Raw genomic sequence first — 18,346 nt, forward strand, 5'->3', positions numbered from 1 at the left:
TTTGGTTGACCTTAAGCCTTTTTGTCTGTTGGCAGTTGAAAGATTTTTTTTATGCATTTAAAAATCCTCCTAGCTTTTAATCGGTAAAACATATGATCTTTTTCAAATTTTTCTTGAGATGCAACTGTTGAAAATTATGGTTATTTGTAGACAGATTATGAACTAAGAGGCTGAAAACACTAAGAAATGCTGAGCTTCATTCTATTTTTAAAAATATAACAGATAGTTAAACCTTTTTATCACATCTCTGTTACAGGATGAAGAAGCAGCTTTGGCAGATGGTGAAGATGTTCCCTATGAGAATAGTGTTAGGCAGTTCTTAGGCGAATATAAATCGTGGCAAGATAATATTCAGACAGTTTTGTTTACATTAGTTCAGGTAATGGGTCAGGTCCGCAGTCAGGAACATGTCGAAATGCTGCAGGAAATAACTCCCACCTTGAAAGAACTAAAAACACAGAGCCAAAGGTAAGTTCCCTTCTGTTTGTTGAAGACATTTTGCTTATCCACTAGCCTGTAGCAGAAGCACGACACCGCGTGCCTACTTGGTGATTGTCTTAGCATGCTAAAATCTTTTTGCAAAACTTGACTTCTGGCTTTCATTTTGAATTTTCAAATCAACTTGAATAGCTGCATGAATATTTATCAACTCCATTATGTTTTCTAGTGTCTACAATAATCTAGTGAGCTTTGCATCACCCTTAGTTACGGATACATCGAATGAGTGCTCAAGCCCAACATCATCTGCTACGTATCAGCCAACCTTTGCTGCAGGTAACACTTGAAAAAGTACCAAAATTCAAACATGAGGAATTGATGTTAGAGAGGGCATCATAATTTTTGATAAATCTTGAAATACAGCTAGTCCTTACAGGATTATAATAGCCTGTAGAATTCCAGTTATGCAACATCCAATACTGGATGACCAAGTAGCCTTCAAGATCTAAATTTGCTCCACAAAGCCCAGAATGCATGCAACCCATTACTGTGTATTATACACTATTATCAACCAAAGAGTAATTAATGTTAAAATTATTATTAAAACTTAGGGTGACTTTGGAATAAATTCTGAAACTGTGCTAATGCATTCATGTCCACAAAATTTTTCATTACTTTACACTTAACAGAAACATGCATAAACTTACCCTGAGCATGAATTTCTTCTTATATAAAGAATTATTCTGCTATCAATATTTGGACTGAGCATAGTTTCCTGACTTCCATTAAGGACAGGAATTGCTTTTTATAACTGCCACACAAAATGATAGTCAGGCTAAGAGCGCTTTAAAAAATTGTTTGATATAAATAAATATTTTGTGATAGAACAAAACCTCTGGTTTAATTCTATGAAGTGAAAGGAATTGGCTTTTATACAGAAAAGGAAATGGGAAAGACTGAAGAGAGAAGAACTGTTCAGAGACTCATGCATTTGTTTATACTGAAGTACTGATAACTGTATTTGATGCATATTTGATAGTGCTTCCATCTATAGTATACTATTTTGAACACTTATGTGTGTTTAACAGGCAAAATCCAATCTTGATAAGAACAAGTATTTTCTCATTTCAAACTTCACTGAATGTATAGTTTATCTACGTTAAGCCTCTTCTTTCTTAGACTGAAATGCGTTTTTGAAAATAAAAGTTGAAGGCTGCTGGAGTGGGACATGATACCTCACTTAAGGCACAATCTATACAACTGCTTGTTTTGATATTAGCAGTTCATAAAGATGCAGAAATCCTTAGGCAAGAAGGCAAAGCTAAAGATTTAACTATTGCAATTCAATAGTGGACAGGTTATTTGGATGAATAAAGGTTATTTTTTCAATTTAAATGTATTCTGAAATTTAGTTTCGGAAAGTAGATTTCAATGAAATTCTGTGGCTTAATTCAAATTACTTCAACTCTTCTTTTTGTACAGCTGTACGTAGCAATACAGGGCAGAAAACTCAGCCAGAGGTGATGTCACAGAATGCAAGAAAGCTAATTCAGAAAAATCTTGCCACATCAGCAGATACTCCTCCAAGCACAGTTTTGGGAACTGGCAAAAGTGTTGCCTGTAGTCCTAAAAAGACAGCCAGGGACCCTAAAACAGGAAAAGGTAAGTACAGGAATACAGTGGGATTTGTGTGGGTTTCTTTGTTTGTTTGTTTTTTTTAATGAAAAGTGCACTTCTGTGCTGGAATGTAAAATTCAATTTTATTTTGTGCTTTTAGCCGTGCAGGAAAGGAATTCGTATGCAGTTAGTGTGTGGAAGCGAGTCAAAGCCAAGTTAGAGGGCCGAGATGTGGATCCCAACAGGAGAATGTCTGTTGCTGAACAGGTGAGTTGAAACTATTAAAATTCTATTACTAGACCTTGCTTTAAATATTTGTGTGTGCACGCATGCCTGTGTGTGCGCACACATGCTAAAGTACAACTTTAAAAATGAAACACTATGGTGAATGGGGTCTGTTTTTTATCTTTTGAGATGTACTATTTATATTTCAAAGCAAGTCAAGTATGCGGTTGCCCTGTATTGCTGCATTCATTTTTTATCAAATGTTCTCATTTCCTATATCATAAATTTTATGTAAACTCATGAAACTGATAAAATTGCATTTTGTACCTTAATAAGCCAACATTGGTTACACAGCTGTTGATATCCACCAAAGCACTGGATTTTTACAGCTGTCTAATAGACAGGACTTGTCTGTGTTCACCAGCATAACATAACAATATCTGTCTGTCTCTGAAGCGTCAAAGTCGGTGGACCCAAGTGCCCATGTAAATTTGAGAATGTTGGGACTATTTTCTAGATTGGGGTTATGAATGAGATACCATCTTTCCCCCACCCCTTCCCCCAGTACACGTTCCTATTTCTTCTGTGGATTATGTGAGATTATGTAAAATTAAGTGTACAGTTACTATAGATCTTTTTTCACTGAAACTTCGTATATTCAGGCAACATTCAACAGTTAATTTTAAGATCACCTAAACACACTTTAAGATCTAGTGTATTTTAATTTCTTGTTTGACTTTTTCATAGGTTGACTTTGTGATTAAGGAAGCAACTAATCTAGATAACTTGGCTCAGCTGTATGAAGGTTGGACTGCCTGGGTATGAGTAGGGAGAAAGCAGATGAGTCTGGTTCAGCGAGGTCAGACATCCACCAGAATCAACACGGCCTCAGGCATCCATAGCCGCACCACAGTCGGTGGTGATGCATACTGGGGCTTAATCTGAGGAAACCTAGGAAATCTCGGTGCACTGGGAAGTGAATCCTGCAGGATAGCTGCACTCAGGGATACGCTAAACACAATGGTCTGCAACCCCCAAGGTCAAGGGTGAAAGTTCACTGCTTGAACAACACGGTTTGTCTTTCTGCTACGGAAGAACTGCAAACGTGTCTGGGGGTTAGCTGCAGAAAGAAATCGGGATGCTACAAACCGCAGAGTGATTTGGAACTCAATTCCACCTGACCCTGTGAACAATTCAGGAAACACCGAACCCTGTTCAAAGAAAAACAGAAAAAATGGGGCCATGAAGAAATCACAGCAAAGGAAGATTTGATGCATTCAGATTCTTGTTACTCTTGTTGCTTGGCAACAGAGCTGGTTGAGTCGACCAGTTAGTGCAGAAAAAGGCTACAAAATGTAAACTTCAGAAATGGACTGAAAGCAAAGAGCTGTACATCAGATATACGCTGCATTGGAAGAACTTCTGAGATAGAAGAAAAAGCCTTTGTTCTCTTCTTTTCCTCTTTCCTTTCTTTCCTCCCTCCCAGCCTCTCCTTGCATACCCCTCTTTTGGCTTATTCTTGTAGTTTAGGCGTACTTCCAATATACTTTTTATTTCAATCCTTCTACTTCACAGTTTAGTCAAATTAACAACTTAAATTTTGTTTGGTAAACAAATTTTCCAAAAGCACTGAAAATAGAGAACATCAATGATTACTTATGAGTTGGATGGTCAAATGCAAAATGTAATTTTGGTTATTTTAAAGTCATTTCTGTGATTCTATCATGTACAGTTTCTCAAAATTGTCACTGTGCATTTAAAAGTAATGAATCTTACAGGCATTTGATTTAATGTGCACTTCCCTCTGCTTGCAGTGTACACTTTTTTTGTAATTCAAATTGTCCCTCCAATTCATTCTACTGTGATTGCTGTAGTTTCTTTCGTACAACGTAGCTAATCCAATGTAATCTTTACCTTTTTAAAAACCAGGATAGAGTATCTAGTAGAGTTTTACATTGATGACAGATAAACAATAAAGTGATGTTCTGGTGGAGGTAGAGTGATACGCTTTTTACTTCACTTTCCTAATACTTTTAGTTTACACTTGTAAATTATAGCGCTTCAGTTCACAGGGGTATACATATAATCCAACAAATGAAGGACTCTCCAATTTTTGTTCAACTAGATTTGTAAAGATTTCTGCAAAGTAATTTTGCTTTGCCATATTACTTCTATAGGTTGTTGTTCAATAATGCATTCATAGTGAGTCTTCCACCAAGGCTTTTTTTTTTAATCAGTTCTTCACTCGAAGTGTGATTATGGTCAGAAAAGTCTCTCTAAAAATGGCATCTTTTTACTTAGAACTATGTCCTGCTTGTCCGTCAATTGTCTAAAATACCACTTCCTTCCTTTTAGAAGTTTGGACTGTCTTTGGCTCTGAAACACCTTTAGGAAAAGGAAACTTGCTTTTCTTATCCCAAATAAACCTAACATAATTCAGTTATAACTACAGAATCTGTTACAGGGATATCCAAAGCAGAAATGCACATTGTCTGTCTTAACTCAGATAAATTTGCATAGCTACATATAAAAAGTTTCCTTTTGTAAATTTGGTGAATTATTTACATGCAGCTGCTGAAAAAATGATAGACATGAAGTTCCTTTATGCCATTTTAGTCACTTTTCAGAGTAAAAACACACTTCAGTTTTTCAATCAAAATTTAAGTATTAGTGAACTTGGCTCAAATTCTTTACTAGGATAAAATTCATTTAATTGAATGGATTTACAGCAGTTCATCTGAGTAGAAAGCTTGGCTAACAATTTTCAGATAACAAATTAACACCAGACATAAGTAATAGAAGAACTTATATTATTTTCAGTATTTGCACTATGCTAACTGCTCTGCCTCCTAAGTAGGTCTTAGAGTTCACTTTCTCCTCTGTTGCCAATTTTTCGTGGACATGCACTTTGAAGTGTAAGAAATGTCAACAGATATACGGCCTTTTTCTTTCTTTTGTGTTGCATTCTGATTGCCTGATTAACTCCAGGGAAGTCACAGGCTTTATATTTAATGATACTCATGTGCAAATGCATTCCACTGTCATTGCTTCCTGAACCCTCTGCCATGCCATGTATTGCAAGAAAGAAGGTGTTTGAATGTTGCAGTGAAGAACATTCATATGCAGAACAAGACACTTTACACTGTTAGTCCTTTTTACTTTTTCTCCAGTTAAAAATAACCTTACGAACAATCTGTTTGGAGTACCATAGTAATAAGAGTGTATTATACATGCTGTTTTATTTCTTGGAAGTTGTGGGAAGGGAGGGGTAATGCACTCACCTGTGGCTCATGTATTATACCTCTGCTATCCAGAAATGAAACACTTGTGTGGAGATGGGTTCTTTACTGCGTAATTTAATAAAGTTTTAAAAAAAAAATTGTGTTCATAATTTCCTTTTATGCAAAACTTTGTGGTTTTGAAAACTATGGGGAAGAATAAAAGGCCTAGTACCTATCAAATTCCAGATTATAACTGGATTCTACAGAGAATTAAATGTGTGTAATGTTAAGGAGACAACTCACATGTTTAGGAGTTTGTGGGACTGTCAACTTTTATGTGCTGAAGTCAAAACACATTTTTCCTGGTAAATTTTGACAATGTGGTGAGATGGTACAGTCTTTCTTAAACCTAAAATAGAGTTCTTAAACAGATTTTCTGCGTGCATGTTGCATGCACGAGACTGCAGTAAGACTGTTGGTTTTTTTTCAAATTAATGTCTTTACAGGAAAAGACATAAGGTTACTTTGTTTTAGTAAAACTGAGACATCTACTTTGTTGCTGCAACAAAACCTAGAATAATGCAAATCTAGAATCAAAATCTTCATAAATATACATAAATCAGCTGAAGTAATAGAAGCTGAACTGTTCAGCTGATGGCAGTTTTTTGCTTGATGCTCACCTGCAGGAAATGTTAACCAAGGGATCTTGCTATAAATGAATTCCTTACAGTCAAATTTGAAGTGGTGCAGCAGTTTTAAGTTGTTACCTCCTTTCAACTATATAGTCTAATGCTTGAGATACACTTCACCCTCTGGGACTCCAGTTACTAGTTTTTCTGTCTTCCCACCCATTTCCATAAAATCAGGGTAGAAGCACTGCTTTTTCTAATAGGTTATTGCAATGTGTTTAGGCCTAAGCAACCTGGAGTCTTCAGTGGCATGTCAAGTTAATATAACTTAAGTTGAAATCATAGCGAATATTTACAGTAATGCAACTTTTTAGTACTTTGCAGACACTTCATGATCTGTTTATTTCCTTCTCAACATCCAATTTTGCATTCAGTGATTACTCTTTTTTTTTAAAAAAAGTAGTATTTTTCATTTGTAACTTTTCAAATATCTGTAACAAACTCAAGTCTGTAATCAGAATTTTGAGACATTGCATCTGGGGAAAAAAACATTTTTCAGTCAAAAATGACAAGACATTTTCAAGACTTTGAATTAAGTTTCTATAAAATCATTGGTGTGACTTAATGCTAGTGCTAGGTTATCTTGCATGGGAAACAAGTATGCTTCACTGCACAGACTCCACAGTGGGAATCACAGCAACCACGAACACAGCTGCTGCAAAACCACATAGCTGTCTGCTTTCTATTCAAAGCTGATAAAATAATATTTATCCTCTGTTAACTGCTTTGAGATGTCTGAACAAAAAGCACCATATACAAATATTATTTTAAAAATACTGTAGAGGATTGGAGAGTTAAAGCTTTATTTTTATAAATATTGTAGTCCTGAAGATCCATTTTCTTTCATCAGTGTGTTCTGTGCCTAGTACATTTGGCCTAGCTATTTTAGTATGCTCAGATGCTTCAGAAGTTTCTTTGCTTTATTTTCCCCCTCTCCTTTTTTTTTCCTTTTTTTTTTTTTGCAAGCTTTTTCTAAATTAGCAGGCATGCCCCCTTATGGGTTAAATAATTGTTCTAGGAAAAAATGTTTAAGACAAGAATTGCCATCCATTTAGCTTTTGTTTTCTTAAATGTGGTACCCAATTAGCACATGTAATTTATATTTTTTCTGTAGTGAAAAAGATCTATTCAGGAGTGCACTATTAGCATTTTAGTTAACAAAGATTATTTTGTTAGCAATGTAGACAAATGTTAAGTATGACATTACTTTTGTGTGTACCTAAATGTGTAACTGATCAGTTCAATTTTTCACTTCCATCAGGCATTGTCTTTTTGTTAATAGCATAAGGGAAAAAAATTTTTGATATGCATTTATTATTGTACATGTGATAAAGGGGTGAGAGGATTACCATGTAAAATGTCTCCCCGTCTTCCTCTCTCCCAATGCAGGGACTAATTAAACTGCGTCTCTTAATGGCACTTTAAACTTAGCTCAGGCATTTAATTAAATCTGTTGTTTTAAAACTGACTTTATAAGTCTGAGGCTTGCTGCAAATTCTGTGCGTCCCTTCTAAGAGAATCTCAGTGCATGAACACTGCATCTACCTTGCAGCACCATCTGCATGACACAGAAGCATATAGGAAACTACTGGTTTTCCACAGTTCAGGCAATGTGTGGGAGGTGATGGATAGACTTGCAGGATTGGGTTTCCACACTCTGAGCTACTGATAGCAGCGTTCTCTGCCTTCTGTATTAGGACTAGGAGTTTTAACAAATGTTGTATTTATATTTATACACATACACGCATGCACGTGCGCCTATTTTTTGGATTTATGCTATGCTCTGTGGCCTGGCTGCTGACACAGGAGAGCGCCCAGTGGCCTGGCAGGGCCCGAGGCTGTCGCGTTCTCTGCAGTGGGGTGCACGCCTGCGCCAGTGCTCTTCCTGGACAGCGAAGGCGTCCTGGGAGACTCGCTTTGCCCTCCACACCCTGGGCCTGGAGGAGCACTTACACCAGGGAGCGAGACCTGTGCGGGCCCACTGGGATGGGGGAAAAGCTGCAGCTGTAGTGTCATTTGGGAGTTGGCATTTGAAAGACCACCTGGGAGATCGATGAATCTGGCAGTGGGGATGGAGGCAATGGAAAATATCTGCTTTTTTATTGGTGACTGTTATGTTTTTGTGGAGAGAATTATCCGACTAGATGAAAGCAGGAGCTGGCTGGTTGGCCCTATTGAGCTGGCTTATGCAGGATGCTGCAAATACTCCTAGGAGCAATAACAGTATGGACATGAGTAGAAACACAGCACATTGCTTTCTCAAAAGACTTTCATCAGAATTACTGCTGTCATCACTTTCTTATGAAATTATTTTTTGTTTGAGGTTTGCTGTAGTGCAATAGTGGATTTTGAGGGTGGAACCCATTTTTGAGGTTAAGTGCAAAACAATACACAAAGATATTCTCAGCCTTTAGGAACTGCAAGTAAATCAGTTTGAAAGTTGTTCAGTAAAGCATCTATTCCTTATAGAGTGCTCTTCAAAATCATTCAAGATTCTAGAAGACCAAAGACATTTACCTCTGAGGTATCATCCCTAGCCCTGGCTGAGGTGAAAGCTAGCACTGTGTCCTTTCTGCTCTGTGTCAAGTTCATGAATTGAGGTGAAGGGGTGGAAGAAGAGTAACGCAGTTTTTGTGTCAGCAATGATAAAATGTTTTCCCTCACTCTGGAATTGCATTACATCCTAGAGACAGTGATTAAGCTCATAAATACATGCATGACTGAAACATTTAGGAAATTGAGTCAGAAAATATATATCTACTAGTGCCTTTCTCCCGTATCTATTTCTGTGCTACTACAGCTTGTGAAAAAATTAGAGCAAGTTGTCGGACTTGTGACGGTAATTATGGTGGCTAGGTCAGACTGTTGTGTATTCAGACCTGGTGCAACTTCCAGAGGAGCTATGGATTATTTCATCTGCTTCCTGTGTGGTAATCTTGAAGAAATCTCTTGCAACTGGATTCAGCTCTATTATAGGTGACATACTGGCTGTTTCACATCAGTCAAAAGCAATCTGTTTACATACCTATGCTATTAAAAACAGGAGAACTTCAAGAGCAAGAAAGTTTCTGTTGGTGAGTCCTGGTGACATGTATTTCAGCTATAGTGGCTATTCATTAGTTTTGAAACATTCTGGACTTTTTCAGTTTCAGAAGCATCTGACTATTTTTAACACATGCTATATGTGTCAAGCAAAGGTAATATGTTTTTACTGTTTTTTCAGTTTTACAGTTTTTACTACTGAGTAGCCTTTTACTTAATGCCTTCTGACAATCACATTTTTAGGTTACAAGGGTAAGATGTTTTAAAATAAGATTCTCCTTGAAGGTCCTAAGGGGGGGGGGTAAGTGGGTAAATAAGACGTTTGTTTTTCTGACACACTGCAAGTGCTTGTGCCATTAAATTAGCCCTGCGTCCAGACGATTATTTTTTGACTAAGCGGCATTAACAATGCTGTGGTTATGTCCCAGATATTGACTGCAATTTTGCTGGATCGCCTTCCCCAGGATGCCTCTGTCCCTTGAGGAGCTTCCTCATTTTCTGGTGTGCTGTCCGCACCGCTCGGGGCCTGCCGAAGCCGCCGGTTTGCCCGGGCCGGGCAACGCAGCCGCCCGCCGTAGCCTGCTGCGAGGGGGGGCAGCTCGCCGCTCCGCCGACAACCCGCAAGCACCACTGCCCCCCGCGGCGGCCCGGCCGTTAACTGCTGCCCCTGTCGTGGTCGCACTGCGACAGAGGGGGAGGGGCGGGGGGCGGCTGCCGCACGCTGATTGGGCGGCTGCCTCTATTCAAATCCCATCGGCCAACCGACCGTCGGTGAGACCGCGCCGGCGCTCTGGGATTGGCCCGCGCTGCGTTTCCCGCCGGCCAATCACGATGCCGGGCAGGGCTGCGGCACGCTGACGGGAGGGGGGAGGGGCCGCGGCTATAAGAGGCGGCGGCGGCGGCGCTGCGGTGCGCGGCCGGGCGGCGGGGGGCGGCGGCACCAGGGCGGTGCAAGATGGCGGAGGGAGACAATAAGAGCAGCAACCAGCTGGTGAGCGGCCGGGGCGGGCGGGATTGGCTGCGGTGCCGCTTGGAGCGGCGCGGGGGCCGGCAGCGCCCCTGCCCGGGGCCGGGGCCGGGCCGTCGCCTGGGGAATGCCTCGGTGGGCCCGGCCCGGCCCGGCTTCTCCGCGCCGCGGCCTGGCTGGCGGCCGCGCTCGGCCCTCCCGCGCCGGGGGAGCCGGGCTTGGCCGCAGTCTCGGCCGGCGGCGGCCACCTTTCTTTCCCACAAGGCTCCCGTGCGTGGATTGACTGGGACCTCGGGCCTGGCGGAGGCTGAGCTCAGCTAGGGCAGCTCTGTGCCGCGCGTAGGAACGGGCGCTGCTGTTGCTCTGCTGCTCGTGGGCTCATAATAATGTCTCGCTTTACCTGATGCGCAAGGCTTACATTTAATATTCATGTCTTCATGTTTCAACATCCCTCGGCTATGCTATCGTACGCTTAAAAGATGCAGGAAGACAGTGACAGGAGCTGGGTGGTTAGCCTACCTTAAATACATAAAAGGTGGGCTTGGACAAGGGTATGAGTGTATCGATCTCTGTAACCAGACAGGTACTGGGAAAACTGCTGTAGAGCATGGGGTTGAAGGGGTGGAAGAAGGGAGACTTCTGAGTGGACTGCCTACCAGTGTTTCTCGAAATGGGAAGCTGGACAACTAGGATATACTGAAAGAATTCAAATTGGCACTTTCAATAGCTTAGAAGTGGAAAGAATATTTAGATTTCAGAAGCAAAAATAAATGGATCTGTGCTGCCAAAAATTTGCCCTATGTTCTAGAGGGATGCCCCCTTCAGAACGGAAGTTCAGATTTATGGAAACTTGATTTTATTTAATTAATGGAAAATCACTTTTGATGGACATATTTTGGAATTAAGATGGTGTTGGTGTTGACAAAACTGACTTAGCAAGCTTTCTCTCCCTAACCCACTGGGAAAACAAATTACTGTACTTCTAGGCTGACAGAGGCAGGCTACTGCTAATAACAGTGTTATATTCTGCTCTGTTTCCCATTAAATTTTCTTTTGGCTGTGTTGCTAACTGCAGACAGACGGAAGTAATAAAGAAAAACAGTTTGGTGTAAAATATTTTCTGGAGAAAGGCAACTTTTTTCCCTTTATGTGGGGGCTTGTGTTCTATAAAACATGAAATAGATGTGATAGCTGTCTGCTCTATTTTGTCCTTAGCTGTAGTTTTAAAATAGTTTACAATGATACTGTATAAGAGAACTGTGTTTTACCATAGTAGGTGCACGCAGCTGTCTTTGTTACCTAGGAAATGGTATAAGGCTTCTCATTTGAGATAAATGTATCATCCACTTGGGAATTAAACCTGCTCTGCCATCTCTGCACAGCAGATGTGCAGGTCGTGATGACTTTTAACCTCTTACTATGTAGGAAATAGTCTGTTCTGTTCGTGGTTACTTGAGTTTTGTAATCTCTGAGATCCCTTGTCCCACTGAGGGCAAACTATTAAATGTGGCACTCCTCAGGCCAGCTGCTCAGCAAGCTGATGCTGGAGCAGATCCAAAAGATGCGCAGAGAGCAACTGCGTCGTTTGATGCCTTTGCTAGTGTAGGAAGGGGTGTAAAGGTCCCCTGGCCACAGTCTTGGGCGACTTGTGGAACGACTTTGCAATCTGAATATGATCAGCTGGATAACTTTTCCTTATTGTAGTTTCTGAGGTTTTTTTAATCTGTCTTCCAAGAAACACTGTTTCATGTTGGATGGCAACTAGAAGGCTTTAGTTTAAATGTGTTGGAGTTGTTTTTAAATATATTTGTATTTTAATTAGTTCTCATGTTTGCCACTTTCTTAGTGTTGATACTGAGAATTTGAGGGGTTCTAGCTAGACTTTAAAACTTAAGTTTTTAATAATCTGATGAAGGGGAAAAGTACCATAAAGGGGAGACTGGGGAAAATCAGCTTGTTAAAATCTGGGAGAAGGTAGTGAGAATAGCCATAAAGAAGTGGTTTTTTAGATATCTAAACTATTATAAGCAGGATGAGGATGAACACTTACTTTAACATCTTTTTTATTAGAGAATTGAAACAGACAATTTGGGATGTGACATATAAGTGCTTTATAGAAGAATACTTTTTGTTAGGTTCAATATTAACAGGTTTTGTAATTAAAAAAGAAAGGCTTTGAAGGAGAGGAAGAATGGGAACATGCATATGGTTAAACAGTCATATTGGGAAATATATCACAAAGTGCATGAAGTGAACTTAAGAGAACTCAGTCTTTGTACCAGTTTATATACTGACATGAGAGATGCTACAACTCTGTTGGGACCGTGACTTTTCTAAAGTATCACTGTTACAGTGTCATAACGTGGTAGATATTTTACAACATCATTAGTAATGTAAAGACTGCAGTCACAAATCCTTCTGTGTATTTATTTATGATGTACTTTTTTAGATACTTCATGTACAGAAGCTAATGTGATATTTTGGTTAGTAATAAAAAGTTTTCTTCTCTTTTTTTGTGTAGGCTGCAGAAACTGCTAGCTTGGAAGAACAATTGCAAGGATGGGGAGAAGTGATTTTGATGACTGATAAAATTCTTCGTTGGGAGAGAGCCTGGTTTCCTCTTGCGCTGATGAGCGTTGTTTCCTTTTCTTTCCTGTAAGTAGCTCATGGAGCATAGATCAGCATTGCACTCTCATGGCTGGTAGCAAAACTGTTAATAAAATTAGTAAGATATTTTCTTTAAAAATCTAATGGGAAGCTTTCTTATTCCAAGTTCTATTCCTTAATGCGTGTCAGCTTTCTTGAAAAGAAAAATTGAACTGGGAACAGAAAGTAACACCCATCACATCCCACTCACATCTCGCACTTCCTTTTAACTTCTCAACTATAGACTTTAAAAATGTGTTGAGGGTGAGGGGAGAGGTAGTGCTTTCTGCAAAAGCTATTTGTCAGTGATAACTGCTCTAGCTTCTTACCACCTTCAGCTGTATGCTGTTAATCTTTGTATCCTACTTAGTCAGATCTGGTTATCTTCTGTGGCTTTTTTCCCTAAGCCAACAGCAATACCTTTATGGTTTCAAGTTATAATAGAAAACTTGTTTCCACTGGGCAGACTTTTCAGAAATACTAGCAGTTTTGCACCTTTGGCGTGGTGTTTAGGATGAATTCAGTCAGTTTCACACAATTGGTACTTTTAGACTGGCTCTTTGCTCTTTAAGAGAGCAGGAGGGGGGAAGGAAAGACTGTGAGTAACTTTTGGTCAACATGGTAGAAGAATGTTAACTGCCTCTGGGTTGGAGATGCTGAACTGGATTGCTGGAGGCACTTGTATGTGCTTTTATGTAATACTGTAGTAGCCAAGATGACCCCTGCAAGCCTTGTATAGATAAGTGTCCACATCAGTTGTGAAGTTTGCCAGTTGCCTGTCGTCTTGGAGTGAAGAAAAGAGAGCAGTTATAAATGTTGAACTAGGTGAGATAGGGATAAACTGTTTTTTGTCTGATCTAAATAAAGCTTATGGTTCTCAAGGGAGGTGAGGAGGATAGAAATCAAATGAAACTGAAAAGCAACTTTAAAAAAAGTGTGATTGCATGAACTTCAGGACATTTGCTTATAAATTGTCTGTAATTATAGCAGGAAAGATACTGTGTTGAATAATACTATGAGGAAGTAGAACTGCTACAAATCCTGAATTTGGAATTGGTACTTCATTGAACATGAACTTGAACATTCAGCACGTAGCACTGTGCCTAATGTATAAGAAGACTGGTCCTGCAATGGACTGTCACTTCTTTAATTCTATTACTTTAGTGTTTGGGAAGTGCTGCTAAGTGCAAATAAGTAACACAAGGCACAGTTAAGTGTTAACAGACACTCATGAAATAAGCTAGTTCTTGTCCAGAACTGATACTGTTGCATTTGAGTGATGGCAAAGTTAGTATGTCAGAGCACGCAGCACTGTCCTAATTGGAGGTTTATAAGTCCTTGTCTAGAACTGGTTTGGCCAACTGTTACAGTGAGAGACAGAGTAAATGACAACCTGTAGTGGATCTGGATATTGTAGTTTACTTAAGAACCAACAAGGTTAGAGCTTTCACCCTACCTGGTTATTTTACGTGCTCACAAACTCACTTGCCTCCCTCCATCCCCCTGCCCTGGCCAGTATAATGTTCACTAGGTCTTGACTTCTGGGAGAGCAATAATGAATTTTTAGATCTAGTGTACTTCATACTATGCTGTATTCTAGCATTTTCTTACCTAGTATGTTAAAAAACTTGTACTTTGATCATTTCATCTGTATTTGCTTGTAATAGTACTGAAGTATTTAAAACTAGTAGTAACAGGAGCAAATTTGGAAAAAAAAAAATTGCAAGTGGGCAAGAGGGTAGGACTATTGTTTGCAGTCTTGAGCCAGTCTGAAGAGATGGCTAAATATGTCAAGTATTTAGTAGACTGAGTATCCAGAAATCATTTCCATTATCTTCTTTCTACAGGATGATCTACTACTTGGATCCATCTGTTCTTTCAGGCGTTTCCTGTTTTGTTATGTTTCTCTGTTTGGCTGATTACCTTGTTCCTGCTCTCGCACCTAGAATCTTTGGCTCTAATAAGTGGTGAGGAAAGCTTAAACTAAAATAGTTTCTCGAGTAATGAAGAAATTATGAACTTTATCAAAATGGTAGTTGGCTTTGTAATGTCAAACTACTCCTATATAAAGACATCGTAGCAAGAAGCTGGCAGTCTCTATATGTGAAGTAAGGACTCATAGTAAGATGTCCTGCATTCTTCTGTTTTTGAAAGACAATTACTACAGCATGTCTTTATTGTTCCTTCTCCAGCAAAATAAGATTTTTGCAGGAATATGGGCTTTTTCTGCACTACATTAAGGATGCTATTTAGTTCTGCTAAACTAGTTTTTACCAGTTAATGGATATTAGATACAACTAAAATTATGAGGAAGAGGATTGTATCATGTATTCAGAAAGAGAGTGGTAGCTGTAAATATTGATGAAGGTAAAGCATAATGCATATACTCTTTAGAGTATAGATGTGGTCATAAGTGATTGAAACAAATTGGGAGAAAGGCAAGGCTTATATAAAAACGGTAAGCTAGAGGAGAATCTTATTTGAACTATATTTTGAATTAAAAATAAATGTTAGTACATCTGCTCTAAATTGACTACTGGATAGATGTTCTTGTCGAATAATGTGCCAGCGTAAGAGCCAGTATAATAGAGACTGGTGGCAGGTAGAGATTAAAATCAGTGGTCTTCTGGATTAACAGGGGGTTGGGATTTAAGAGAGATTTGGTGTACAGAGAAAATACTAAATTAAATTAAAACTATATAGACAATTATATTACAGTGCTCAATAAAGTTAAGGTACTAAACTAAGCAAAGCAAATATCAAGATAAATACTGGACAAATTTCTTCTGCTAGAAAATACAGGAATTTTTTAATTTAAAGTTTCATATGTAAACTTAAATTCATATCTCTTCCCCCCCTCTCCAATAAAAGGACTACTGAGCAGCAGCAAAGATTTCATGAAATTTGCAGCAATTTGGTAAAAACTCGTCGCAGAATTGTTGGCTGGTGGAGACGTCTTTTCACACTGAAGGAAGAGAAGCCTAAAATGGTATCAGAGTTTCAGTTCTTCCATGTTGTCTTAAGCTATGTCTGTTTTGTTTAATCTTAAGTATTTTAGCAAGGGTTATGTCTGAAAAAAATGGTACTTTGCACCAAGAACCAACAGTTCTGGCTGTGACTTAATGCCAGTCATACATCTTATTTAAACCCTGAGTAGCAGTTACACAACTTCATACCTTTGATTTAAAGGTATCTAAAGATAGATTGGGTTTCTTTGGATAGGTAAATCCTTGGAAACCCAATTTGTAAGAGCACCTTAAAATAGATGTTTCCAGTGTACACTAACTGGCTGGAAAATTAGACCTTAGTAATGTATCAGATTAGGTACATGAACTGCTAAATATACTGTCCTGAAAACAGCTTCAGGTACTGTGTTAAGCAGAAGTTTATCAGCTGGGATAGCACAATCTGGCTCCGTGATACATATCTGGACAGAAAAGAACCTAAATACTGTACAACTGATGAACTGAAAATAAATGAGGAAGTACAATTGTAGACTTAGTAATCTCATAATTTTAATGGGCCTATGCATAAGTATTGCATGTGAAAGGGGCAAAAAACTTCAAGACAGTTTTAAATTTTGAAATAGTGCCTCATATTGAAGGGAAGGAATAGAATTCCCAACAGATTTTTGGTTAATGTTTCCTTCTCATTTTCTAGTACTTCATGACCATGCTTTGTTCTCTTGCTGTGGTTGCTTGGATAGGACAGCAAGTTCACAATCTCTTTCTCACGTATCTTATTGGTAAGTTTACAGTGTGCAAAATGGAAGTAACTTTTTTCTTACCTGCTTATACAGGTATGAGACTGATGGAAGTTAGTTTTGATTATTTGAGTGTGATGGGGTTTTTGTGTGGGGGTTTCTTTTTCTGTTTTTAAGCAGTTAATGGGGTTTAAGGGAAGCAAGAAATTGCAAGGTGAAAGGAGCTTTTTAAAGGAGTATTAAGTAATTCCAGTTGTTTGGGTTTTTTCTCTTTAGTAAGTTTCTTGCTGCTGTTTCCTGGACTAAACCAGCATGGGATCATTACAAAGTACATTGGAATGGCAAAAAGGGAGATAAACAAGCTTCTCAAGCACAAGGAAAAGAAAAATGAATGAAGACTTAACTGCTGTTCACTCTTGTAAAAGGTTTCCTTGGGAACAGTTTTGAGAATTAATGTATAATTAAGATAATAGAAGGAAGTTGTCTTGCTCACTGGCTTACTTTTTTTTTTTTTTTTTAATTGGCTCCCTGATCAGTGAAAATGTCACTCTAGCAACTGCTGTGGATTTGTCTCTCTTGTTCTGTTGCTGATGGTTCTGCAGCCTGCAGCTGATCTCATATGAAAGATCCTGACCTTTGACATGTGGAGCTTATTCAGTATCTTCACCAAATTAAGAGGCCCCATAAATAAATACCCCAACTCAAAAAAACAGCAGTATTGTAATGTATGAATAGCATTCTGGTAACTATGTTAGCTTCACCAGTCATTAATCAACTAATGATTTGTGGCTACAGCAAGTATGGAAGTTTCTAAAGCTCCCACTTTTTGGAGACTTGTTACTACTGATTTTTGAGAGAAGATAATTACGTGAATAAGAATGAAGAATAATTATAGCTGAGGGTGCATACCCAGGATTGGGGGCAGAAGGTGATCCTATTGCCTCACTGAACCTCTGTTTGCTTATTTGGCTGCATAGATCAGATTCTGTCAAATAGGGTTCTGGAATACCTACATTTTTAGTTCTATTATTTAGCTGTAGCATAAATTTCAACTTATTGCACTGAAACTGTAGAAACTGAGTTAAGGTGTGTGTTACCTTAACAGTTGATAGTTTTAAAAACTGCTGTTGTCATGGAGCCATGTAATGCATTTGGTTTTATGAATGTTGTCTGTATACAAAATCACCTTGAATAGGCTAGATTTGTCCCTTGTAAATAAGCCTGTCTGAATTGTTTGTGCTTTTCTATGACCTCTCCCTTCTTTTTTTTTTTAAACTGAACCGTTTTTCTTTAAAAAGCTAAAACCTGTGTTAATGCATTTTAAAAGTTTACTGTTTTAAGATGAACTCTCTTCAGTATCTATTGTAATTGTTGAATAGATAAATATAGACTTAAGAGAAACCTCTTTCAGAGTTGTTCTTTGAACATAAAGTTGTGCAAATGTCTGTTAATCAAGAACTGGACCTGGGTATGTGTTAGAGTGTCACATGGTAGTCCTATACATTGCTCGATCAGTGCACAATGTCTTAACAGAAAAGAATCTTTTGTTTGAAATAGCCCATTGCAAATAGTAAAACTTCTACCTGGTAAGTATTGACAGCTTCTGCTGTAGAGGGGAAGAGCTGTAATATCATCTATAGTTGATTAAAACTGATAAAGTGGACTGGGGTTATATGGAAGGATTTGTGGGGAAGAAAAACAGATCGTGCCCAGTAAGTCAAATTTGTAACAGATCTGAAATGCAGGGAGATGCTACAATGCAATATTGAAAATGTTATTTAGAAAATGCTCTACTTGC

The 18,346-nt window shown here is 38.8% G+C and overlaps 2 protein-coding genes across 8 annotated transcripts in view; both read left to right on the top strand.

Annotated features, from left to right (window-relative positions):
• Positions 1-5,659, top strand: part of SMG1 (SMG1, nonsense mediated mRNA decay associated PI3K related kinase) — a 61,300-nt gene extending 55,641 nt beyond the window's left edge. For all 5 annotated transcript variants that reach the window (XM_026082958.1, XM_026082959.1, XM_026082956.1 and 2 more), the window contains 5 exons: positions 257-468; positions 668-774; positions 1,921-2,100; positions 2,216-2,322; positions 3,028-5,659. In XM_026082958.1, coding sequence (XP_025938743.1) covers positions 257-468; positions 668-774; positions 1,921-2,100; positions 2,216-2,322; positions 3,028-3,105 — 684 coding nt within the window. In that variant the 3' untranslated portion in view covers positions 3,106-5,659. The remainder of the gene's footprint in view (positions 1-256; positions 469-667; positions 775-1,920; positions 2,101-2,215; positions 2,323-3,027) is intronic.
• Positions 5,660-10,128: 4,469 nt separating this feature from the next.
• On the top strand, positions 10,129-17,953 carry ARL6IP1 (ADP ribosylation factor like GTPase 6 interacting protein 1). Of its 3 annotated transcripts, none has more exons than XM_026083188.1 (7): positions 10,129-10,223; positions 12,721-12,854; positions 14,693-14,812; positions 15,717-15,834; positions 16,506-16,590; positions 16,825-16,973; positions 17,072-17,953. In XM_026083188.1, exons 1-6 carry the CDS (start codon positions 10,188-10,190, stop codon positions 16,941-16,943), a joined length of 612 nt encoding a protein of 203 aa, XP_025938973.1. In that variant the 5' UTR covers positions 10,129-10,187; the 3' UTR covers positions 16,944-16,973; positions 17,072-17,953. The 3 variants fall into 3 exon arrangements, with proteins under 3 accessions (XP_025938973.1, XP_025938972.1, XP_025938971.1); XM_026083187.1 differs by having other exon boundaries at positions 17,085-17,953; XM_026083186.1 differs by having other exon boundaries at positions 16,825-17,953.
• Positions 17,954-18,346: the final 393 nt, after the last annotated feature.

The sequence above is a fragment of the Apteryx rowi genome, unplaced genomic scaffold, assembly GCF_003343035.1.
Source record: "Apteryx rowi isolate R43461 unplaced genomic scaffold, aptRow1 scaffold_6, whole genome shotgun sequence".
Classification (NCBI taxonomy): domain Eukaryota; kingdom Metazoa; phylum Chordata; class Aves; order Apterygiformes; family Apterygidae; genus Apteryx; species Apteryx rowi.

Coding starts and splice junctions, on each gene's coding strand:
- ARL6IP1 (XM_026083186.1), top strand. CDS start 10,188: ATGGCGGAGGGAGACAATAAGAGCAGCAACCAGCTG. Junction 10,224..12,720: donor ATAAGAGCAGCAACCAGCTG/GTGAGCGGCCGG, acceptor TTTTTTGTGTAG/GCTGCAGAAACTGCTAGCTT. Junction 16,591..16,824: donor CTTTCTCACGTATCTTATTG/GTAAGTTTACAG, acceptor TTTTCTCTTTAG/TAAGTTTCTTGCTGCTGTTT.